General features: G+C 26.7%; 5 protein-coding genes across 9 annotated transcripts; all 5 read left to right on the top strand.

Moving 5' to 3' along the window:
- The first annotated feature begins 5176 nt into the window (after window positions 1–5176).
- LOC113798475 (fatty acid hydroxylase domain-containing protein 2-like) lies at window positions 5177–11654 on the top strand. Of its 4 annotated transcripts, none has more exons than XM_075821925.1 (4): window positions 5177–5488; window positions 10095–10465; window positions 10540–11018; window positions 11084–11654. In XM_075821925.1, the coding sequence occupies exons 2-4, from the start codon at window positions 10154–10156 to the stop codon at window positions 11226–11228; spliced, it is 936 nt and encodes a 311-aa protein (XP_075678040.1). In that variant the 5' UTR covers window positions 5177–5488; window positions 10095–10153; the 3' UTR covers window positions 11229–11654. The 4 variants fall into 4 exon arrangements, with proteins under 4 accessions (XP_075678040.1, XP_075678038.1, XP_075678039.1 ...); XM_075821923.1 differs by lacking the exon at window positions 5177–5488 and adding an exon at window positions 7280–7600; XM_075821924.1 differs by lacking the exon at window positions 5177–5488 and adding an exon at window positions 9187–9289.
- A 768-nt stretch (window positions 11655–12422) lies between these two features.
- Window positions 12423–13660, top strand: LOC142645523 (1,5-anhydro-D-fructose reductase-like). Its single transcript, XM_075821921.1, has 2 exons — window positions 12423–13170; window positions 13263–13660. Exons 1-2 carry the CDS (start codon window positions 12475–12477, stop codon window positions 13632–13634), a joined length of 1068 nt encoding a protein of 355 aa, XP_075678036.1. The 5' UTR covers window positions 12423–12474; the 3' UTR covers window positions 13635–13660.
- Window positions 13661–14929: 1269 nt separating this feature from the next.
- Window positions 14930–17109, top strand: LOC113798477 (uncharacterized). 2 transcript variants are annotated; one of them, XM_027349026.2, is made up of 4 exons: window positions 14932–15321; window positions 15385–15582; window positions 15651–16201; window positions 16277–17109. In XM_027349026.2, the coding sequence occupies exons 1-4, from the start codon at window positions 15137–15139 to the stop codon at window positions 17047–17049; spliced, it is 1707 nt and encodes a 568-aa protein (XP_027204827.2). In that variant the 5' UTR covers window positions 14932–15136; the 3' UTR covers window positions 17050–17109. The 2 variants fall into 2 exon arrangements, with proteins under 2 accessions (XP_075678069.1, XP_027204827.2); XM_075821954.1 differs by having other exon boundaries at window positions 14930–15582.
- Window positions 17110–17190: 81 nt separating this feature from the next.
- Window positions 17191–18974, top strand: babos. The gene is given in 3 exon segments (XM_075821952.1): window positions 17191–17304; window positions 17423–17864; window positions 17867–18974. Coding segments are annotated over 3 exon segments (921 nt in total). The 5' UTR covers window positions 17191–17247; the 3' UTR covers window positions 18289–18974.
- On the top strand, window positions 18846–20143 carry LOC113798478 (uncharacterized). Its single transcript, XM_027349027.2, has 3 exons — window positions 18846–19105; window positions 19170–19626; window positions 19874–20143. Exons 1-3 carry the CDS (start codon window positions 18976–18978, stop codon window positions 19977–19979), a joined length of 693 nt encoding a protein of 230 aa, XP_027204828.1. The 5' UTR covers window positions 18846–18975; the 3' UTR covers window positions 19980–20143.

Genomic DNA, 20143 nt, shown 5'->3' with positions numbered 1-20143 from the left:
TTTTTGTTCCATATTTGTGACTGAATAATCAATTGATAATCAGCAATCATGTTGATTGTTTTGAACATGAATTTTTTTGACTGTCATTCTTTTTTTTTGAATTCAATTTATCAAATTCTAAAAAAAATGAAAATCAATATTTGAATTTGGAAACAATTTAATCGATTTACCATTGATTGAAGATATTTGATGAGGAGTTGATCATGGTTAGAATCGTTGATTCAGGTCACTTGTAACATTCGACATTTCAAAGATTGGATTATAATTCGTAATGAAATTGTTTGATATCACATAAAACAAAAAAAAAAACGAATGATTAGCATCTATTTAGCTGAATTCAAACTGAATGAATTCTTATCACAATAAAATAAACAAGTAGATTTAACTAACATTCAATGATGAATGATTTATTAAACACTGATGTTGTTGCCACAAAAAAAAATTTGTATCAATAACAATTTGATATGAAAACATTTATCACATTTGAAAATAAATATCACAATAATGATTCTTCATGTCCATTTTTTTTTCTTTGGTAATATGAAAATTCACAACGAAAAAAACAAAAAAACAATTCTTTCGAAGAATAAAGATTCGAAATAAACTTCTTCAGTCTGCTGCTGCTGCTGTTTGCTACAATCAATCTTCGATTAATGTATCATTGAAATTATGACGTAATGTTAAATGCTATGTTCATATAGCATAAAGAATATTTGCAGAGTATACACTGTATCAGCGGAGGGAGAGTGATCAATAATAACATCCATTTTTCTTTCTTTCATCATTTATAAATCTATGCTACCACTTGTGTAATACTACACAAAAGTGTATCCAACAAGAATGTTTGGTTAACCCCTTCTGTCTTTTTTTTTGTTTGTTTTAAAAAAAACCTAAAACTTTTTTTAATAATCAAAAAAATGAAAAATTTTTGTTTATTCCTTGCAGTAGATGAATTTTTCCCACGAATGTAAGATGACATTGAAATTCTTCGGAAAAAAAAACGGATTTTTCATTCAGAAAAATGAAATCCCAATGATCAAATGTTCCGGATTCTCTGAATATTTCCCCCCCCACACACACACACACATCAAAGGTGGACGTGTACCACAGCGTTAATCAGACAGTGTGGAAAGAAAAAGAAGAAAAACTCCTCCACATTATCTAATTGCCACTACTATTATTATGTAGACAGTAGAAGAAGTATAGAAAAAAAGTAGCAAAAAAGAATTACACATTCGAATCACACATGCGTATATTGAACATTGAATAAAAAAAGGAATCGAATTCGATGAGTAAAAACTCGAATAGTGTGTGTGGAGTTGTTTTAGTTATTGGATGGATGATTATTATTAGTGTTGATGATGGGGACAACTCAAGGACAAATGGGCGAATTTGTCGTCATCATTACGATACATACACACAGAGTAAGAGAGAGAGGGAGAGAAAAAAAGATACGAAGATCAATGTAAATAAGTGAATTATAGACGAAAAAAAAGAACGTTTGTGGATTGTTTTTATAAAAAAAAACATCGAATCATCGATAGAGGTCACTATTGACGATGATAATATTTGTTTTTTGTTTTTTTTATCCACCAAAAATCCTAATAAAGAATATTCTTTTTCTTCTTTGTTTTTTTTTCTCCCATAATACAATTAGATCGGATAGCTAATCATATTGATTATGATTCTTTTTGATTTGATGTGATTCGTTTTTTTCCATTGAGTAACATTTCTCTTTAAATAGTAATAATTGAATTGGAGGGAAAAAATATTATTATTCCCATTGAAAGATTAGAAAGACTGTTTTTTTGTTTTCCGGATAATTATTTCGAATCAAAAGAAAAAGAAAAGTTAATCATCATCATCATCATAAATTATTTGGCCGTTTCAGATTTTTTTGTTTTCCATCATCATCGAATCAGATTACATTTTTTTTTTGATTTATTTTAATAAAAATTGATGAACGAAAGAAAATTGATTATTGAGAATTTCAAGCAAGAAAAGAAAATTCTTGAAAGATCAACGAATAAACAAACAAAACAAAAGTAGCAAAATAATTCGAAATTCCAATAGTAGCAGGTCAAATCAAACACCCACACACATATATTTTGCTACATTCATCCGTCAAGCAAACCCAAAAAAAAAACATGATTTTTGAGCGAAAAAAAAAAGAAAATCCGGATGATGATTATTTTGTCTATCAACAAAACAAAAAAAGCAAACTTTGGACACACACATCATGGTAATAATATCGTTTTTGAATTTGAAACATGAACATTTTTTTTTGTTCAAACATACCGGACACACACACCTTTGGAAAAAATCAATCAATTCGATATAGAAAATTTTTTGAAATTCAAATTTTTTTTTCATTTATAAATGATGATTATGAATGTAACCCATCGAAACCCCATCCACAATACAAAAGAAGCAAGTTTTATTCAAACTTTTTTGTTGTTGAAAGAGATATTCATCATAATCATCATCATTTGATGATGATGATGATGGTGGTAGGATCAATGCATGTTTTCAAGGCCATTTGATGAATCCCATACACACAAACAAATAATCATCACGCAACATCAACCAACCTCAACTTTCAACCTAAAACACACATTTGAATCTTGATTTTGTTGGATAAAAAAAAGAAGAGTTTTTTTCTCTGTTATTTTTGGTTGTAAAATATCCGATTGTTATTATGTGATAATCAAATCCATATGGTAATTGTTGTCAGTCAGTCGAAACTTATCTATTCTATTCTATTTCTATGAATTTTTATTTCGATACATTTTTCTACTTTACTTTTTGAAAAATCAACGAAATTTGTATCAGTTTAAATATCGATACAAAAAAAAGAAACGTAATTTACTTGGAAAAATAAAATTATCAATTTTGAATTTTTTTTTTTAAAAATCAAAATCAGGTCATTTTATCGATTATGATCGATAAATCGATCGATCGACAGCCGTTGATTTTTGTTGGACTAATAAAGAGGGAAAGAGAGTGAAGAAATTTCTTTTTTTTTTGTCTCTAATGAGGGGAAATGTATTATCATAACACTTATGCACACAGCACAGCATACACACATAAGCAGCATTTGAATTGAATATACAGCATGTAAACGGCATGGTTTTTTTTTCTTCTTTTTGCAAGTGGCAAAAACAAAACATGCTGGATTCGGTTGGTTATTTTTTACAACGTTTTGAATATGCTATAATTGAACCAGTAAAAATGGATCATCACTATAGTTATTATTTTTGTTTTTTTTTTGTTTTTTGTTTATCTTTACTTAGCATCACAACAAACACTGAAATGTAGCAATTTTTTTTAGCTAAAAAAGGTGAATTGAATCTTTGTTTTTCTATGAAAATTCGAATATGGAATTTAGCCTTTTACCTTTCTGTTTTTCTAATAATAACATTCGAAATGTTCAAAGTTCAGTGTTCAACATTCATAAAACAGAAATAAAAATGTAGCAAATCAAAACATTTTGATTGGAAATTAATGGATTAAAAATTGATTTTAGCTAAGCAACTTTATCATCAAATTTTGTAATCAACCATCGATAATATTATTATGTTTTTTTTGCCATAAAACATTCAATTAATAATAATTTGCATATAACCCAGAATTGACAACAAAAACAAAAAAATCATTCCAATCAAAAAATACGATCAATTTAGATAGAGCAAGATAAACAAGACTACTTGTTTTTCTGTGTTCACTTCCTATATGTTAAAATGTAAATATTTACAGAAACTCAATTTAGCAAAATGGGAAAAAAAGTTTCTTGGAAATTATTATTCTTTTTTTCACCAATACAAACTCATTCTGTGTGTGTGTTGTTTGGATGAAAATCTTTCAAGAAAAAACACTTTTTTGTTGGAATTCTATAGAGAATCTAACATTAGGAGATAAAATTTAAGTAAAATTTTCTTGAATTCTAAATGTTTTTTCAAAAAAAAAGAATTATCATTCGAGAAATCATTTTGAAAAAAATGATGTTTTAAACAACCTACGCAGCTAAACTAAATTATCCAAGAAACATCATCAAAATTCATCATAAATGTTGGCAGGCTCAAAAAAAAACAAAAAAATTACGCATGGTCCGCCATCTAGGATTTCAAAAAAATGATCATTTTTTTAAAGATTCAAAATCAATGATCCATTCGAAATCAAAACTTGAATAATGTTACTTGCTTGTTTCATCTTTTCGGTTTTGAAAATGATTTTTATTTGAAAAAAAGCTTATGTAAAACAAGTTTGATGAACCCCAATGATATTTTGTAAAAAAGTTATTGCGAAAGAATTGAAAATAACAACAGGAAATTAATTTTAGTTTTTCTTTTTTCATGCATATATCTTTCTGGGTTAAAATCATCATCATCATCAATCAATTTTTGAACATCATTCATTGAAATTCACTGAAAAAATTTTGGATGAAACAACAACAACAACAGAATATTTCTCACAGAATGCATACAGAATTCACACACACACCATACACTAAGAGGGAAAATGTTTCGTCTGAATCTCGGTCATAAAAAAAAGTGTTGAGAAAATAATAGAAAGAATGTAAAATGAAAATCTGTGAGTGCAAAAAACGGATTCTTGTTGTTGTTGTTGTTTATTGCGTCTATCCATGTCTATATCGTTTGTGTGTGTTGGTTTAGATTTGGTCGGTTTTTTTTGTTTGTTCAATTCTTGCTTTTGATTTGGATTTGCTCTAGTTTTTTTTTTTTGTTGTTGTTGTGATTTCTTCAGTGTTTCAATCTCCATATTTGTTATGGATGTTTTTTGTTTTCTGTTGTCGTTTTCTGTTGTTTTGTTTTTTCTTTTCATTTCTGCCTAATTCTAGCGCCATTGGTTTGCCATTTCAATTGGATTCAATCACTGCCCAAAAGAAAAACTACAGGAAAAAAAAGTGATAATTAATTAACACTTGATCAACATTGATGGTCATTATTTAATTTTTTTCAAAAAGAAATTGATCCATCCAAAAAGAATCGTTTTTCTGGTTAATTTTTTGTGATACAAAATAATTTGTAGCAATATTGAATAACAACAGCATATTTTTTCTGTTTTTGTTTTGTAAAATAACTCTTTTGACGATAATACTTTTGTTTTTATAAAATCTCTCTCTCTCTATATTTTTTATTTGAAAAAAATTGTCCAAAAAAAAAAAGATCAAACGTCAAACAACGATTGCAACCAAACACACACAGAGAAAATGTATTGATTTGAATCAAAATTTATTGATGTTTTGCTGGTTGGTTGGTTGGTTGGCTGGTTGATCGGTTGATTTTGATTGACAATAAACCATGGTGATCGTGTCCAAATGATCATTTGATATATTTTTTTAAACGAAATCATGTTGTTTCTTTGATAAAAATTAATGTGTGAACAAATCATCATCATCATTGCCATAATCATCAATCCAACAAAAAAACAAAAATGTCCAAATTTTATTCTTCTTTCTAAAATATTTGTAAGTAAAAAAATTTTTTCCTTTTCCAAAAAAAACGATATTTGCATTTTTTATGATTATTATTTTGATACAATGTATCATTTTGGTTTCATTGTTGTTGTTGTCAGGTAAAGTTGTTATTATATTGTTAATGGCAAGATACACACATTGATAAATCATTAATGATTTAATTTTGTTTGTTAGTTTCGACCAACTGTTTCTGTTTTTTAATCTGCTCTAATTATCCATTATCTTTTAATGATAAATTTTTGTTTTTCTGTTGTTGTTGTTGTTGAATCAATTAGCTGAGATTTTATTTATGAAAAATAATAATGAAATGTTCACAGAATGTTTAGACATTACAGAACAAACAAATCGTTATCTTTATGTTTGTAATGAATAATAATGATACTTTTTTTTTGGGTATCGAAAAAACACAAATTCTCATATTCTATTCATTTGTTGTTTTGCATAATTCGTTTGTGTGTTTTTGCTTTTTTGTCCTGTTTTATTTCGTAATTCCTATATTAAAAACCCGGTATTAAAATATTTTTTTTTTTTTTGGTGTTCAAAAAACCACACGAACATTCACGCAAAGGTAAAAGAAATCAATCAATGATTGAGGGCGATATAGAGAGAGAGAGACAGTGGACGAGAGTGAGAGAGAAAAAAATCAATCAATAATCGATCGACAAATCGACTACAACAACAACAACAATAAAACTAACAACAACAACAAAATGAATCATCAAGGAAATTTACAATAAAATGAACATTTCTTACATTTGTATTTCCTTTTTCCTTTCTAGCCAAAAAAAAAAAATAGTCACTGTACATGAATATTTTAACCAGAATTATAATGAACAAAAGAAAACCAAAAATATTTGGGAGTATATTATATTATGATGATGATTATAATGAATGAAGATTACCGCTCGTTTATATACGACATAAAAGGCTATAATTTTCGTTATAACTTTTTTTCATTTTCTTTCACACAAATCTATGGTGCATATTTTGCATTAGTTTTTGGAGGAAAAAATAAGCAATAATGGTGGTAAAATATCAACAGAACAAAAAAGAAAAGAAAAGAAAAGAATCGTTATAAATTATCCAGGGCAGGATAGGATCAAAATCCAATTCGAATGATACAGTATATTCTCACCAATATATACATTTGCTACTTTTCTTTTCTTTTTTTTCCAAATTCGAATTCAAAATCAAATTCTAATTCGAAACAAAAACAAAACGAAGAAATTTTTTCTTCTTCATTTTCGTTTGTTGTCTGGTGTTTTTTTCGATTGTTTTCATCATTGTGATCGGAAATTTCGAAACAATATCGATCATCATCATCATCATACGGTGATTATTTCAGTTTTCAATTTAAATTGAAATTTTTTCTTTCAGTTTTTTGTTTTGTTTTCATAAGTGAGCCATGTAAGTTTTTCATTTCTTTGTTATACATTCGATTTTGTTTGTTCCGCCATAAAGAATTTCTATATTTATTCTACAAAAAATTTCTGTTGTTTGATCATTCATTCATTCATTCAATTTTCAAATAATCATTTATCATTTCTGTTTGAATTGAGCAAAATTGAATCAAAAAAACAAAAACCATCGAAAATTAAACAAAACAAAACAAAACACTATTCTTTCCGGTATACACGACGCCATCTATCGATTTCGATTGAACATAATTGAAATTCGAATCTTTTTTTTTTTTTTTGATCATTCGAACATTCGATGTCACAGATTTCTCACACAGGTGTTATGTTGATATTTTTCGTTTCGTTTTTTCAACGTTTTCAATGTTAATGAATAATCTCTATGTGATCTTTTTTTGAGTTTTTTTCCCAATTTATTCTGGTTGATGTTGTTGTTGTTATTGATTGATTCAATTTTTTTTTCTGTTTGATCATGATGATTCATTAACCAATGGTGTATGTGTTTTGTTTGTGTGTGTTATTTCTGGTGAACATCATTCGTTTATTAAAATATAATATAAATCATGGCGTTGATTTTTGGTTGTCATGAAAAAAATACATGAAAAATGTTAACAAACAAAACAAAAAAGAAGAAATTTTGACATATCACAATTGTCAACAACAAAATGAAAAGAAGAAAAACATTCGGGTATCATTGTTGTTAATTTGTTTTAATCGATTTTTTTTGATTTGTTGCAAACTTAACGAGTACGTGCTTATGAAAATCTTTTTGTTTGTTTGTTTTGTTTTGTTATTGTATATTCGTCGAATTGGGTCATGTTCGTTGTCGAATTGATGTGACTGAAATTCTATGACAACCAAACAAGCTTTCTTGTGTTAACTAATTGATTGATTTTTAATCTATTTATGATTGAAAAGAATTTTATCTTGTTTCGCGTGTACAGGAATGAACAGCATCAATAATAATCATCGAAAAAGTAGCGAAATTTGAGTCAACAACAACAACAACAAATAATATCTTGATTGATTGTAATCACACAATCAAAATATTGAGATGTAGTTGTCGATTACCTGAGAAAATATAATTTTGATCAATTTTTTTTTTGTTTTTCGATCAAAACAAAATTCAAATTTCAAAATTTTCAAACAAAACTGTGTGTGTGTACATAATTTATGAATTTTGGTTCCCCTGATTGTTGTTTCACACAATCACATTTGATTTATTTGTTGTTTTTCGAATTTTCGAAAAAACAAAACAAAACTTATTTTGCAACACACACACACAAATACAGTGTGACCTATATGAATACAGCGTGTTTGAACCTTTTTTTTCCAAAAAAAAACTATTTTTCCGTTTCTGTTTCTCTCTTTCTTTTTGTCAAGTTTCTTTCCCAAAAAACAACAACAAAAAAAAGGTAAGATTGATTTGACAATTTTTATATTTTCAAATTTTCAATTTCATTTTTATTTACATTCCCTGTTTTGTTGTTGTTATTGCACTTTCAACCAATTTTGGACCAATCAACAACAAACAAAAAAATGACCAAGAAGTAAAGTAAGTTTCGAGAAAAAACAAATTCACGTTTCTCTTTTACAAATTGATTGAATAAGTGAATACTTCTCATCATCATCATCGAATCAATGTTTTGTTTGATCATCATCATCCATAGTTGATATAGGATCCTGTGCATCAAATTTTGTTTTTTTTCACCAGAAAAATGTTCGTGAATTTCGTATTCGTTTCGTATATGATGAAAAAACAAACAAATCAAACCGAATATTGTACATGTATGTGTGTGTGTTTGCCATCAGTTGTGAATTATGATGATGATGATGATAATGATAATGTTGTTTGATGGTTGGTGTTGACAATTTTTTTTTGTTGTTGAAATGAAATGAAAAATTTAATTTCTACATACACATATGATGAAATGATGTTAATTATATACATTTGTCATCATCATCATCATGGCTAAAATAACAATAATAAAATAGGCCATACAATTAATGATTTTTAATTAATAAAATATCATTCAAATTACATCTATCCATCATCATCGTCATCAAATATCCATTTGCAATAAAAAAAACCAAACAAATTTCTTGTTTTGTTTTGGTTTTCATTACAAATCAATTGATTTTTTTTTGTTGAATGTAATCACATAATATTCATTCAATCATCATCGTTGTCATCATCATCCAATCATCTAATTTAATTACCATAGCCATCATTCTGATTAATCATAACAAAACAGAAACATATATAAATGCAGTAATATGCGGAATTATTATTATTATTTTTTGGATGTGATGTGACCTTGTGTCGATTGATGGATTGTTAAGATTAACATTGATCATTTGAATGATTGTTGCTATTGTAATAATTTTGATATAAATAATTTTTTTACATTCTCTATTTTGTGATCACATAAAGTAAAAAACGGAAAAAAAGTACGTTACAATTTTTATGTTTGTTAAAAAAAGTCAACCCCTTCCCCCCCAAATTGTAATCTCTCATATCGATTCGATGACAATTGTTTATGGTGGCATTTTTTTTTTTGTTTTTCGGTTGTAATAAACAACAACATAAAATCCACCAATATTTGATACACATCAGAATGTAACAATGTTATTTATCCCTTATCTTTATGGGACATTTTGTTGTTGTTGTTGGTGTTAAATCCTATGGCTTTAGGATTTTTTTTGTTATCAAATCGAAAGCAATCATTTAATTCTGATTCATTCAATGAATGATGATATCCATATGAATTTCCTGAAAATACTAACAGGAAATTGATAACAAACAAACAAGCAAAAAATTTTATCTTTAATTCAATAATCCAGTGGGATATTGATTATTATCTTACATTCTTCTGGGATTTTTTTTGTGCTGTCTGTATGTGTGTGGGTATGTCAAAAAAGAAAAGAAAGGTGTTTGCATTATTGCCATGTTTACACAAAAAAAAAATTATCGCAATCAATATTTGTCGATCACATTTGAAATTTTCATTTCATTTTTTTTGGTTACAAAAAAATATAAATCAATCGATGGTGTAACGATTTTATTCGTTAAAATTTTTTTATTCGATTGATTGACTGATTTTTGATTGAAAATTTTATTTTAATATTTGAATTTCTTTTTCTTTTCTTTTTCTTTTCTTTTTTTTCGTTTGTCATTTTAGATATTTTTTTCGGTGAAAATTGTTGAATTTTTTGATCACATCAATCACACACATTGATCATGTCAACAACGACATTAAAACTGGAACAACAAAAACAACAATCACAAGAAAATAATCATAGTGATATAAATTATTTAAGTCATGTTATAACATTAACCGATCAAATTTCTGAACCAGCACGTGATTGGATACAATTTATATTTGATAAATATGATTCAAATTTTGATCAAACATCAATCACTTCGCAAATAATTTCGGCAATGATTTTAACGATGGGTTGTTTTTGGTTAATCGGTTCATTATATACATTACTTGATTATTTTCAAAGGCCAAAATTTTTATATCGTTATAAAATACAAGATAATGAACAAGTATGTTGTTGTTATTTGAATTGAATTGAATGAAATTTATTATTTTTATTTATTTGGTTTTTCCCCAAAAATAGATCACCTTGGATGATATAATTGAAACGGCCAAAGTAGCCTTTTGGAATCAGATCACTGTACAATTATTAACAACAACCATAGCATTTAATCTAATGAATTATCTTCCATTTGATAAAAATTATCGTGTGCCTCCCGTATCGACAATCATCTATAATCTGGTTGTTTTTATATTTTTACAGGAGATTGCTTTTTACTACTTACATCGTTTACTTCATCATAAAATATTTTATCGTTATGTTCATAAAATTCATCATAAATGGCAAGCACCAATTTCAATATCGGCATTATATTGTCATCCATTTGAACATTTTTTAGCCAATCTTGTGCCTGTATTAATTGGACCATTTGTAATGTGTAGTCATCGTAGTACAATTTCAATATGGTTATTAATTGTTCATATTGTTACATTAAATGATCATTCGGGTTATCATTTTCCATTGATGCCATCACCAGAATTTCATGATTATCACCATTTAATGTAAATTAATTTCAATAGCAAATCAATCAATAATTCTGATTCATTATTTTTTTCTAACCAAACAGGTTCAATCAAAATTTTGGTCGTATGGGATTTTTAGATTATTTTCATGGAACAAGTGAACGTTATTTTAAATCTAAATATTCAAAACGACATCAAGTATTGTTAAGTTTAACACCGATGAAAATATTGATACCGGATAATGATTGATTTGATTAATCAAATCATTTTGACACGCACACATACACCACCCTCCAAAAAACAAAACAAACAAACCAACAATGTGTTATTTGTAATTGAATCGATTAATTATTTTTTTTTTTTTTGCTATATATAAAACAAAAATAGAAATCAATATTTGTCTATTGTTTAAAAAAAAATTGTTGTTGTTTTTGTTGTTACACACATTATACCAACTGTTAAACATTATTTATCCACAGAATTACATTATTGATTTGTTGTTTTTTTTTTGTTGTTGTTTTTTTCTATTTAAATATCTAATTCAGCAAGACAAACAAAAAACGAAAGGTTTCTTCCTTGATGACATTAACACAAACAAACAAACATAGACACACGAAAATTTTCTCCAAAGATTTGATATTTATAATCAACAAATTAAAGTATTTTTCACATGAATATATTTTTTTTTTTTTTTTGAATAAATAATGATGATAATAAAGATTTATTCAATTGAAAAACAACAACAACAACTTGTTGCTAGGCTCATCATTGAAAAATTTACGATGGGGAAAAAAAATCAATTATTTATCAACAACAATTCGATGGTCATCTTTTCAATGATTCATTTTCATTTTCATTCATTCAATCAATGATGATGACAATTCCAAATAAATCCAATCATTGATGATGATAATCAAACATTATTCACAAAAGTTTTTATCAAGGATTGAATTATATTTTTTGGATAATGATAAAACGATGAATGAATGAATGTTAAATGTCAAAATTTTCAATCAAAATGAAAATGACAATGATCATTATTATTATTATTTCTCTTTTTTATTTCTCAAACATTAAATGATACCGTACAATACATAAATCATTTAAGAAATTTGAAGAAAAACTTTTTAAAAAAAACTACCGTAAAACGAATAAACAATGATTCAGGGACATGCTAAACATCAGATAATTGATTTTTAGTCCTTGATAATATGCTCGAAGGGGATAGGGGGAGAGTGAGAGTGTTAAAAATTTGTTGGTCGAAACTGTAAGAAGGAGGATGGTAAAACACACAGGTTTTTCTTTTTTCACTGCAATCGATAAAATCAATAATGATCAACATTAATGTGTTGTTATTGTTGTTGACGTTTTACAACTGCAACGAGATTCGTTTAACCAAAAAAAAAATTTCAAAACATATTCAAAAATATTTCTTTTCAACAAATAAAAACCATAAGCTTAACAAGTCAACCATCCATTTATTTAGTCAGTCATCATGATGATCAAATCATTCAACTGTTCAATTTTCTGTTTTTGTTTGTTTGTGGTGATCATTTTGAATGTTTGCGATGCTTTATTCAATCCAACGGATTTTGGACGAATCGTCGATCATCCACATCGAGATGGTTCAAAATCGAAACAAATTATTTTGAATAATGGTCGTTGTTTACCTATGGTTGCATTTGGTACATGGCAATTAGGTAATGATACAGTAGTGAAACGTGCTATAAAATCAGCTGTAACATCCGGTTATCGATTAATCGATACAGCCGATATTTATGGTAATGAAAAAATGATTGGCGATATTTTACAAGAAATATTCAATGAAGGAATTATAAATCGTGATGATATATTTATAACGACAAAAGTTTGGTGTAATCATTTTTCTAAACCAAGTGTTATCAAAAGTATTCGACGATCAATGCAGCGATTAAAAGTTTCATATTTGGATTTAGTATTACTTCATTATCCAACTGGTTTCAAAGAAATTGTTGGTGATAAATATCCAAAATTTAAAAATGGTTCAATTATACCAAGAACATGGCAAAAAGATTCCTATACAGAAACATGGGAATCAATGGAAGAAGCTGTACGAAAAAATTATACACGTTCAATTGGTGTATCGAATTTTAATCGTGCACAGATAAAAACATTATTGGAAAAAGCAACAATTAAACCGGTACTTAATCAGGTAAATGATATTAATTTCATAAATAATATTAAACTAACCTAACCAGAAAACATTAAATTCTCCAAAACCAAAAAAAAAAAAAAAAAAAATAGGTTGAATCTCATCCAAATTTGAAACAATCATTATTATTAAAATATCTAATGGACGAACAAATATTAATGCAAGCTTATGCACCAATACGAAAAGCTGATAAAGAATTATTAAATAATCCAATATTAATGGCAATTGGTGAAAATCATAATAAAAGTAGTGCACATATAGCATTACGTTGGCAATTACAACGTTCAGTACCTATTGTTGTAAAAAGTTCAAATCCAAAACGTATAAAATCAAATTTACAATTATTTGATTTTGAATTAAATGATGATGAAATGAAACAAATCAATATGATTGAAGAAAAATCCCGTATCTATGATATTGATGGTCTTACAAATCATCCTGATTATCCATTCAATGAAGAATAAACAAAAAAAAATGTTTTTAAATAAATATTTACATAGACAGCTAAAATCAGGAATTAACCGATTTATCGAGAGAATCGTTACCATTTATCTATTTGTTATTTGAAAAAAAAATTTTCTATTCTTTGATTATGATTTACTACTATCATATCCCCCCCAAAAAAAAAGACATTAAAAGCAATTATGATCATCATCATTATTATTCACGTAATCTTTAATCTTTAAATTTTCTACATTTTCATTTATATACGTTTTATTAACGTTTTTTTCCCTTGCTATTTCAATCTTTTCATTGCTTTTGAATGATATTTTTTCAGTTATTTCATGGTCAATGTTATGAATATTCAAACCAAAAAAAAACTTCATAAACAGAAAAAAAATTGGGCTGTAATTTTACTTTAATCAAATTTATTTCATATTTCATCATTCATAAGGGGAAAAAAATGGAATAAAATGTATGGATAATGACTGACACAGAATATTCTGTCTGACACAACAAAAAAACCAACGACCAAAGAAATAAAAAAAAGTCAAACTAATTTGTGAACAAAAATAGTGGTCCATTTTTTTTGTTTTTACTGGTTGGTTTCACTATCTATTCCGGCTATCTTTCATTCATTCTACCTTTCATTTTTCTCTCTTGACATAATGTATCGTCAAATAAGAGAAGAGATCTAAATTCATCATTATTCGTTATTATTCATTGCGTGATATCCATATTGAATTAGTGTATAATGTATGTGTGTTTATGTGAAAACTTCAAAACACAAAAACCACAAAATTACATATATAAAACTAATATAGAATATTTTTTTTTCATATGTCCATAATAAATGTGTGTGTGTGTGCAAGCAATTCATGATAATTTTTTATAATAAGAATAAAGAGGGAAGAGAAAAATACCTGGCTACTCAGCAGCTATTATCAAATGAATCGTTTCTAGAATATATGTGAAACAAAAAAAACATGAAAAAAAAGTTGATCCAATACTGTCCGATCATTGTGTCATGATCATCCGTAGTTGTATTATTCTGTGTATGTATCTCTATGACAAGGTGTGTGTGTGTTGTGGCACACACACACATTAATTATAATGCAAACTTTTTTATTTTGCACCAAAAGAGTATGTTAGGTAATATTTTATTAGTGGATATAGTCACTATCTTTTTTTTCATTTATTGAATTGAAAATGAATATAATCGAATAATAAAAGAATCGTAGGAGGACTATACACTATGCACACACACAAATAGACAAATAACAAGAACAAAAAGGAAAATCGCAAGGATAACAGGAAACTTTTTTGTTTTTTTTTTTTTTTGTTATTTAGTACGACCGAGATCAGTTATGATCCGTTTAGTTTTTTTTGTGTATGATGAATGATTATGATCATTTTCTTTGGCTATTTTTAATGAAATAGTTTACAAATCATCGAATAAAAGTTGATTTTTTGTTAATAATTTTATTATTTACAAATCAAAAAAAAATCGATCGATCGAAAAAAAATGTCATATTGTGCTGTTTATTTGAATCGAATTCATCGTGAAAAAAATCTACCAGAAAAACCGGAAGATCCATTGATTCTAGAAAAATCAATACCACATGATGGTGAATTTACATTTGTTGATTTTGTTCCATCTGTATTAACATATTCATCTAGTGCACATGAAGTTAAATATCATCAATTTAGGTATTTTTTGTTTTTCGTTTTGCATATGACACATTTCTTAATCAATTTCATATATTTGGATAGTCATCTGATTGATACAGCCAACGCATGGATAGCAAAAAATTTACAATGGAATATAATTAATTGTGAAACAGTACGTTTATCATATCGACATAATGTTACATCGATGGTTAGCCGTTGGGAACAACAAATTAATCCGGTTACACCATTATTAAGTCCAATATCTCGTGGTGAATTTGAAACTTCGTTGAAAGCGTTTCGGTAAGTTTGAAAAAAATGATCAAAAAAATCCTTCGATTTCAATGTTTTTTTCGGGGAATTGATTTCAGATTATGGATACGACGAAAAGATCAAATCGATAATGATTTTTATAATGATGATATAATGTTTAATGATAAATTTCGACGAATAAAATATCTAGATTTTATACCAAAACGTTTGAATGAAAATTCATTTGAAACAATTGATCAATTATTGGAAAGAATTAATATACGTTTAAAACAACCGGATACTATATTTTGGAATATAATTACATTAGAATCATTAAAAATTGAAGCTAATAGTGAATGGTTTATTGATCCGGAAATTAGTTTGGTTGATGAAAGTTCAAGACATTTAACTATACTTCGATTATTTTATGAAGAATATACAAATACTGGTGATATGAATGTAACAATATTTGAAGAAAATGATGATTATACATATACAGTAATTGGAATTGAAGATTTTAAACCTGAACTTATTTCAGCTGGTAGTTTTTTTAAACGACCAAAATTTGAACGATTTTGTTCATTAACACAACGTGCAAGTCGTTGGTTAAATAGTCATTATGTGGATTATTTTCTAAATGCACAATCGATTGATATTAAAATCAAATCTGGTAAGTTTTTTTTGTTTTGTTTATGGGATCAATCAGTGATCAATAAAATGTTTCAAATAAAACTTTTTATTATAGCATCAAAATTGGAAACAAGAAATTGTACAAACATTGAACATGGTCATTATATACAATTTTTACGTATAGTTTATTGTAAATTATTACCTAGAATAAATAATGATTTACCAACAATACAACGGCCAAAATCATGTGAACCAACAACAACAACAACATTGAATCAACAATTAGATATTATACAGCTTTGTTCAAAAGTTTTTGTTGCAACAAAACTTGATCATCCATTAGATTCAATGCAACAAAGAATTTATAATTGGCTACGATTGGATAATAATCATAATGTATGTATACTTGGTGCTGAAACAATAAATGTTTATGGTAAAGATGATGATGAAAAAGTATTGGAAAAGAAAACATATGAAAGTTTTTATGGTAATCGTCTTGGTTCATTAAATACATATACATTTAAAGCAATACGATTATATTATTGTCAAATACCAACTGGTGATGATTTAATTGAAAATCGATCGAAATATTATCGTAAGGATACGACATTTCCAAGAAAAAAATCTAAAAATTTTTCCTCATCCAACACCAATGATAACAATGATAATCGAAATAAATCATTACAACGTAAAAATAGTAGATTAAAAATTTTTCATTCAAATTCATTTGGTATGAATGAACAACGATCACCAACAACAACAACAACAACAACAACAAAAGTAAATAGAAAATTAGATGATAAAGAATCGACAATAGGTTTTTTAAAAAGTTTACGAAGATCACAAAGTCAAATAGAAAATCATACAAAATCATGTAATTGTATGTAAAACATACAATTAAATCATTTGATTCAATTGTATATTCTGGAATTTAAAAAAGGAACAATAATAAAGAACAATTAAATCAAAAACTAATATTGTTATATTTTTAATTTAAATACACTTTTCATTCAATCATTTATTAATGTCGATTATTATTATAATATATTAATTTTTCGTCATTTCATTTCAATTTATTTCTATTAAATGTTTTTGATTTATTTGTTATTTTTGATAACCACAATGAATTTATTTGATAGTTCGGTATGTTACTGATAATAATGATAATGATGATGTTGTTTATTTAAACATTATAATTATAATTATAATTATAAATTAAAACCTGTGTTATCTCTCTTTTTATTTACATTTTGATTAATAGATGATGATTAAATCGATTCATTGTCAATTTGTATTGCTTACAGAATATCATTCATTGAATTTAACATGTGATATTTTTTTAAATCATCATCCAACAAATATAATTGTTAATTGGTATAAAGATCAACAATTAATTATTGATTCACAAACAAAAAATTATAATCAATCAAAATATCATTTAGATTATAATCAAAAAAATTCACAATATATATTGACAATATTAAAAGCAAATGCCGAAGATGTTGGTAATTATGAATGTCGTCAAATATCCATTGATAATCATACAACACAAATATTGCATTTACATCGTTTTGCTGTAAGAGCTAAACCTAGAATAAGATCCGAATTTGGTCGAAATATTATATCACAAAAAATTTGGGCAAATGATGAATGGACAATAAAATGTTCATTTCTATCAAAATATTATCAACTTAATTCTACATTGAAATTGTTCGTTTTGAAAATAATAATTATAATAATGATTATATTCGTGATCATATTTCACATATTAATCCTGATATGCAAATGAAAAATTTTACTAAAAATTGGTTAGAACAAAATTCGCATCGTATTCGTATTCGAATGTATAATGATATTAGCGAACAATTTAATAATCAAAGTATAATTGAAATGACTATAACAAAAGTTGATTTTAAAGATCGTGGTTATATTGCTTGTTATGGTATTAATCCAATTGCTAATGATCATTTATTAATATTTTTAAGAGTTAAAGATAGAATACAAATTTTATGGCCTATTATTGTTATTGTTACATTTTCATTATATCTATTTGCTATAATCACAATATATGAATATCGTCGTATTAGTCCATTTAATCTATTACAATTAGATTGGGACAGTACATAAATACAATAACCAAAAAAAATATTCTTTTTGTTTTGTTTGAATTCTTTAATTCGATTGTGTGTGTGTGTGTGTGTGAATAAATTATGAAACTCCATATGTCCATCTCACTTTGGTTGGTGGGTTTTTTTTAATATTTGGTTTTTTTTCTTTTTTTGGTTGTGTTTGTCACGCAATTTTGCTTTTTTTTTTTGACTAAACAAGAGAGGTAGTGGAATTTATGGATCCAAAAGGATCCAACTATATGAATCATCATCAATAATCATTGAAAAGAATCGGTAGCGCATGTTCCAAATAGAACCGAAAGCGACGGTATCTTTTTTGAGCAATATTTGTGAAATAATTGATAACACAAAAGCAAAGAAAGAAAGAAAGAAAAAAACGGTTAAGTTACCAGTTTTTTGTTTTCATTTAATCATCATTGTAAGATGTTTTTTTAATTGCAAAAAAAAATGATACCAGAAATCGTTATCAATGCAATAACTTTGTGCATGTGGTGGTGTTATCACTAAAATAATACTATTTGGTGATATCATTTTTTTTCTTCTCCCATTTGGGTATTGTATTAGCATCAATGTCAGATTCAATAATCAAATCGATGCTTGTTTCCAATATTTGATGTTGGATATTATTATTATTATCTTGTGTGTTGTTGTTTGTATATTTCATCGTGAATGATAACAAAGTTTGATGATTATAATGTATAATCAGGCAAAAGTTCGTGTCCTCATAACATGGATTTTGACAATGTATTTTGTTAATATTACCAATGCTTTTGATCAGTTATTTAATCTAATCAATAAACCAATTCAACCTACAGGTAATTTGATTATTTGTAATAATATTTGTAATAATTTCTTTCTTAAACATTAATTTTCAATTAGAACCAAGTTTTGGAGCGGAAATTAATATTGGTTCGGTAGAAATCAATGATTCAAAATGTGACAAAGCAATTACACCGTATTTACAGGAATGTAAAGACATCTATCATGAAAAACTAACAAATGTAGCATTAGAATTTGGCAATAATTTTCAAACTGAATCAGTAAAAAAAATTTCTTGTTGTGGTGTTTGGGAAGCAAAACAATGTGCAATCAATGCCGCTAATAAACTAAAAGAATGTGGCCATAATATTAGTTCACTATATGAAAGTTTGCCTTCCGATCCAATGATACGTGCCGATGTTTTTGATAGATGTTCGGAATATCGAGAAAATTCTGCCATTTGTAAACCACATATATCAAGTTCTATGTTCAGTTTACATTCATTGGTATATTTTATTGTGATAACCCTGTCCATAATGGCTTGTGTATTAATTGTATTCAAAGTAGTAAATAAACAGTAAGTACACATGTATTAAGCTTTTTGTTACACTTTTGCTTTCCAATCATCGCTAAGAAACTATCATAGAATTTTGAGATAAGGTCGAAAATATCAATGATGTTTTGTTTTTCCAATGGCATATTTTATACACACACAAAAAAAACGCTTTTAATCTATCAAATCCCAGGAAAAAAAATAATAATTTTATTTTTAACTCATTTTTTTATAATAATCATCTTTAAACAACAACAACAAAATCTCTCAGGCGGCAATACAATAGAAGATCAAACGAATCATACGATCATGTTACCAAAGAAGATAATTATACTAAAGATGATATCGAAAGTAATGATAATGACGAAAATCAATAAATAAAAAAAAATTGATAAATTCTCAACAACATTACAACAAAAAACACCGGTGAATTATTGTTTTTGCTGTTGTTTTTTTTTCATTATAATTTACTATTGTGCATTTTTTTTGATGAATTTTTCATTTTATTTAAAAAATAAAATTTTGATTTTTTAAAACGTTA

This window comes from Dermatophagoides pteronyssinus, unplaced genomic scaffold (assembly GCF_027571235.1).
Source record: "Dermatophagoides pteronyssinus isolate colony J.1.1.1.1 unplaced genomic scaffold, Derpt_VIB-CSIC_2022.12 sq0014, whole genome shotgun sequence".
NCBI lineage: Eukaryota > Metazoa > Arthropoda > Arachnida > Sarcoptiformes > Pyroglyphidae > Dermatophagoides > Dermatophagoides pteronyssinus.
Note: the sequence above shows the minus strand (reverse complement) of the source record. Positions and strands in the feature narration are given on the sequence as shown.